At 52.6% G+C, this 5,692-nt stretch overlaps 1 protein-coding gene across 1 annotated transcript; it reads left to right on the forward strand.

The window, feature by feature from the left end:
- The first annotated feature begins 1,350 nt into the window (after positions 1-1,350).
- Positions 1,351-5,452, forward strand: LOC103895025 (hepatic lectin). The gene is made up of 9 exons (XM_019470812.1): positions 1,351-1,424; positions 2,162-2,281; positions 2,400-2,450; positions 2,559-2,684; positions 3,111-3,173; positions 3,916-4,005; positions 4,241-4,410; positions 4,851-4,960; positions 5,279-5,452. Exons 1-9 carry the CDS (start codon positions 1,397-1,399, stop codon positions 5,412-5,414), a joined length of 894 nt encoding a protein of 297 aa, XP_019326357.1. The 5' UTR covers positions 1,351-1,396; the 3' UTR covers positions 5,415-5,452.
- The last annotated feature ends 240 nt before the right edge of the window (positions 5,453-5,692 follow it).

Below are 5,692 nucleotides of genomic sequence, written 5' to 3' on the forward strand. Positions count from 1 at the left end.
ATCCAAAAATGGGTCCCCCACTTCCCAAAAGCTGTGGCGGAGGGGTTAAAACAGTTTGAGGGGGGGGTGTCACTCTTTTGGGGGGTGGTTGGAGATTTTTGGGGTGTTCGTTAACATTTTGCGAGCCGTTTACCTGTCGCGCCGAGGCTGGACGTATCGCTTTGCTGGTTAATCGGGGCGGGGCGGGGAATAAATAAATAAATAAAGTGCTTCGATTGTGATTTGAACCAAAACTCACATAAATCGAGCCGATGTGGCGCCGAAGAGTGTCGGTGCGTACCCTTTTTTCCCAGGGTTTAGGTGAAAAAACCCCCCAAAAAGGGAAGAGAGAGCGGCAAAGACGAGGCGTTGAGCGTGTTTTCTGGGCGTGTATGCAAATCCCCAACTCGTGGGTGCTGAAGCGTGACGCCTGTTTTGCCGAAAGGCCGCGCTGCCGGATTCCCCTCCCGGCGTGGGCAGCGGCCAGCGGCTCCTGGAAGATTTGGAATTTCACCGACGCGGTGTTTAACCCCCGTAGGTGTCACCGTGGCGGTTTTATCTATAATCCCTAAAAAAACCCCTCAAACCCGTGCGGGAGCTGCCTTCAAATTCCCGCTGGCGGCAGAGCTCCCGCGGCGTCACCGTTTCTCCCCCAAAACCAAACCTGTCGTCCCCACATTGACCGAATCCCACGGTCCACCGAAAAGGCGTATTTTTGTGGAGGGAAGAGCGCAGTCTCGCGCTTGTTTCGCCGCCCATTTGCATGTCATCGACACCCCAGCGCGGAGAAGGAACTGAAACCTCAGGGCCAAACCACCGGCCAAAATGGGGTGCCGGAGGCGGCGAGGGGTGTGCCGGGGCGCGTGCCGAGGGGTTTAACTCTCTGCCGGGCGCCTGCGCGGCTACTCTCCCCGGCAAAGCATGGCCCGGCAGGAGACCTACGGCAACTGGTTGGGTCCCCCGCCGGCGCCCACCAAGCGGCTGGTGAGACAAGCAGGTAAAATTGGAGAGACACCGCGCTCTCCGTGTCCTTGGCGTGTGTTTTCGGGGCCGGCCTCCGTGTCCGTGTGTTTTCGGGGCCGGCGCGGCGGTTCCGCCGGCGGGGCACCGCTCACCGCTGTCCGAATCCGCCGGCGGGGCACCGCTGTCGTACAGAGCAGGGCGAAACGCCTTTGGGGTGGCTCAGAGTCGTGCGGGTCCCGCTCTGCGCTCAAGAGCTCCTAAATCTCCAGGTTTGACCCCAATTTTACGTATAAACGCCACGCCAGACCTTAAAAAAAAAAGCAGCATCAGCAACTTCCTTGCCGGTGGCAACAGGGTTAGAAGAAGCGCTAGTGGTGGTTTTGAGGATTCTCCCCTTATCCTCAACGCTCTTTTCCTTTCCTTTTCGGCAGGAATTTACTCCGTTGCTGGGAAAATGACACCCATGGGTGACTTCAGACCGGGTAAGTCATCATTTTTTCACCTTTTCAGGCTTTTTTGTAGCGCGGATTGAAAGCAGAACTCCCTGAGGTGCCTCCCGGAGGCCGAACTGGGCTTTATTTTCAGCTTCGTTAGTCAAACGTGTCTCGCTATACGCGGCGTTTCTCTCCAAATTTGGCTCCTTCCGTCAAACGAGATCAAATCGCCCCCAAAATATCCTGAAAGTCCACGCTGGGGGGACTGAGAGGGAATTTATCGCTTCATCCTCACCCTCGGAGCCAGCGTTTGCACCTTCACAGGCTCAAATTCATCCCCTCCCGCTGCAGAGAGCTTCAAACTTCAGCAGGATTGCTTAGATTTGCAGCCGAGGGGAGAACCGGGCTCCGAAAGGGCGGAGTGACGTCATAAAACTCTATAAAAACGATGAAATCAATATATATTGAGAAAAGGGTGTAAAAACTTTGCCGGAGGTGCTGCGGATTTACCGAAGGGGAAGGGAAATTGCATTGCCCCATCCCTGGAAGTCTTCAAGGTCAGGTTGGACGGGGCTTTGAGCAACCTGGTCTAGTGGAAGGCGTCCCCGCCCCATGGCAGGGAGCGGTTTGGAACTGGATGATCTTCAAGGTCCCTTCCAACCCAAACCATTCCGTGATTCCATGATTTTTCACGCTTTCTGAAGGACTGAGCTGATCGTTAATGGCTGGGATTCCCAGTTGGTGTAAAACCCCGATTTTCACCTGGTTTTTTTCCTCTCACGTAGCGTCCCCGGACAGCTTCGAGGATGATTATGATGATGTGTCCCTGTCGGAGTCGGATCGTGGCTACAAGCCGCCGGCGGCCGATGAAGATCTGCAGAACCAGAGGAGCAAAGGAGGCACAGGTAGCACCCACCTCCTCTCCCCGCACCGCCTGTGCGGTCGAGGACCTCCGCGGGGCAGGATTTGGCCCTAAAATGCCCCAAAAACATCCCCCGGTGACTCTTTCCTTCCTCCCAACAGGGGTTTACATCCTGGCAGGGAAACCGGCATCTCTAAATCCTTCCCAAAAGGGTGAGTCACTCTCGACCGATGCCGCTATCCCGCAGCGGAGACCTCGGCCGGATCCAGACCCGGGAAGCTGGGATTCCTCCCCAGTTTCTTCCGCGCTGCTCTCCGCAGGTGACCCGGAGTCCAGAGGTGGCAGGGGACAGAGCCGCAGGATGACGTCGGTGGCCATCCTCTACATCCTGGTAGCGCTGAGCTTCATCGCGTGGGTGCTGCTCTTCGCGCTGGCCATGGTGAAGCGTAAGTGTCCCCGGAAGGGTCCCCGCCGGGCCGGGAAGCAGCTGGTTTGCTTAAAACACCCCCAAAAAAAGCATTTTCACTGTTAAAAATAACACGTGGCTTGTGCCCGCGATGCTTTAAATGTCCGTCCACGTGGAAACTGCAGCTAAAGCCCGTCCGTCGTCACGATTTGGTTTTAATTCCACCTCGGCATGTGAATTTTAGGGTTTTATCACCAAATTGCCCCCAGTGTGCTACATCTGGGTGCTGCCTCCTTCTGCCTGCGCCAGCAGCACCGCCCATTTGCTACGGGGTGTATATCCAGAGTAAATCCACCCTGGAATTCCCCACTCGGCCCCAAAAAAGCCATAAATTGGGCAAATTTAGACGCCGCTGGCGATTCCTCGGTATGATCCAGCCATGTTTTTTCTTTCGTTTTCATTTCAGAGATGGAAATCATGGCGGAGTTAAAGCTCTTGAGGTCAAACTACACGGAGAATCAAGCCAACGGTAGGTCCTCGGACTCACATCCCCGCGGTGAAGTTTAACGGCTGTTGGGAGACACTGATTTTTTGGTGTTTGGCTCTTGTCTGGCACCGGTTTTGCCTTTTGGTGTAAATTAAGGACAAAAATCGAGTTGTCTTTTCGAGCGGCTCCTGGTTCTGCTCCGTCTCTTAGTGAAGCAACGCCGACTTCGACTGACTTGTTTCTGATTTCCACCGGGAATTACACCGGGGTAATGGTGTCGATCGGACACCGACTGAGCTCATGCCCCGATCCCGAAGGAATTAGCCCCAAAAGAGTGCAAATAGGAGCAAATCAGCCCTTGGGATATCACGGGATTTATCCCGATTAGGATCTTACTGGGGGGAAAATCCACCCCATTATCTCTGTTAAACGTTACGGGAAGGGAAAGACGTAAATCCTACAGAAAATTCTGCAAAAGTCAAATATAATGGGCCAAATCCTTAACCGCTGCCAAATGAGCGATTAATTAAATTATATTATGAGTGACATTGCAGCAAAATGTCACCCAAAGAGAAAAAAAAACCCATGCAGCAAAGCTGGCGGGCGGCGGTGTAAGAGCTTTTGCAGCCCTGATTGAGATTTCCACATGTGGAAAAGTAATAAATCCTGGGGGAAAAAGCTCAAGATTTGGGTAAACCGGAGGGGAGAAGCAGGAACAAGTCGTGGGGGGGGGGGGATGGGGGACGGGGCTGGCGGCGATCGCTCACCCCGCTGCGCTCCCCAGTGCGGCAGGGGCTGTCGGAGACGCAACGGGAACAGACGCGGATGCGGAGCGGGATGCAGAAATACTACGAGGAATTGCAGGACATCGCAGGTAAAGCCGCGGTCTCCGTCTTGACGGTCTCTCATCGGTGTGCACCAGGAGAGAAACCTCCTGGTTTTAGCCCAGAAAGACCACAGTGGTCTTAGGGATGGAAAAGTTGGGTGATCTATACCGATTTTGAGACGTCACCCCGCCGGGGAAGCCGCGGAGGTTTCCCCGGCAGAGAAAAAAACCCCAAACCAACCTGATTTTTGCCTGGATTTGGGGGGGTTTCTCGTCCTTCCAGCGCTGATCTGCAGATCCGTCTTGGACAGCAAGAAGTGCTCGGCCGGCTGGAAGATCTTCGAGAAAAGCTGCTACTCCTTCTCCACTGAGACGATGAGCTGGTCGGACGCGAAGAAGATCTGCGCCGACCAAGGCGCTCACCTGGTCGTCATCAACTCGGAGCTGGAGCAGGTCAGTCGGAGTGAAAAATAACCAGTTTCTCGGCTTACCCGGTGCCCAAAATACCCATTTTCTCAGAGAATTCCTACTCTGGCAAACACAGGAACTCTAAAACCTCTGTTTTGGGCTCAAATTAGCCGAGATTGGCCATCGCGCTCAGAGTTATTTGGAGGTGGAGAGAAGCGCCGACGGCCGAGTCGAGTTCAGTCGACTACGACCTCCCGTTTTTAGGAAAAAGTGCTAAAAATGGAGCAAAAAAGGTCAACATCTCCTTTCCGGAGCGCTGCGTATGCACTTGGCTTTAATACACCCAAATTGTTCACTATTTACCAAAACCCACTGCTCAGATATCACGGCGATGACCTCACCTTAATCGCCAAAAGCCTCGACATGCTCCATAGTCCACCGGAATTACTGTTTTGGGGCTGTTTTAACCAATTCTGCTTTTCTAGAATTTCCTGAAGGACAATATTAACAACAGCAGCACGTACTGGCTGGGAGTGACGGATCAGCTGGAGGAAGGCAACTGGGTCTGGACTAACGGCGACTATACAAGTATTAGGTAAAAATTCCCTCCGGGGATTCCCCAAAACCGGAAAATAATCAGAAACTAAATGGAAAAAGGTGAAGTTGACCCACCGAAACTTTGGTTTTTGGGAGTTTTACGTAAGTCAAAGGGTTGACGTTGGAAAAAATGGTATTATCAGAGCGTTTCCTTGCTGGTGGTAAAAAAAAAAACGGAGCTTTTTAGTGGTTTCCTTCCCTCGAAATACGAATTTTACCTTTTCCTGAGAGCGCTCCGCTGCCGTGGGGCTCGTTTTTATTTCTTTACTATTTTCCCTTTTCCTTCTTCCCCTTGTTTTCCTCCTTCTTTCTCCAGCTACTGGAACACGTGGAAGGAGAACAAAGACAAGGACCAGAAGGACTGCGGCAGCATCGGGCCCGACGGCATCTGGAACGACGACAGATGCTCCCACTCCAACTACTGGATTTGCGAAAAGTCCTGGAACTGCTGACTTCAGCATTATTTTTTCCCCTGTTTCCAATTTTCAATGCGCCCGTTAAAAAAAAAAAAAGAAGAGAAAAGTACATTTCCAAATTGCCGCTCGAGAGCCGGATGAACTCACGCAGCTCCGGGGGGATCCGGAGGCTCCACACTCCCATTTTTTTGCCTATTAATGACGTGCAAATCCCTAAAAAAGAAAAAAAAATCAGTAAAATCGCTTGCAAGCCTCACCCACGAACCATGGAAAAAGGGATTTTCGGTTAAAATAACTACTGTAAAATGGTTAAA

This window comes from Aptenodytes forsteri, unplaced genomic scaffold (assembly GCF_000699145.1).
Source record: "Aptenodytes forsteri isolate BGI_AS27 unplaced genomic scaffold, ASM69914v1 Scaffold1008, whole genome shotgun sequence".
Classification (NCBI taxonomy): Eukaryota; Metazoa; Chordata; class Aves; order Sphenisciformes; family Spheniscidae; genus Aptenodytes; species Aptenodytes forsteri.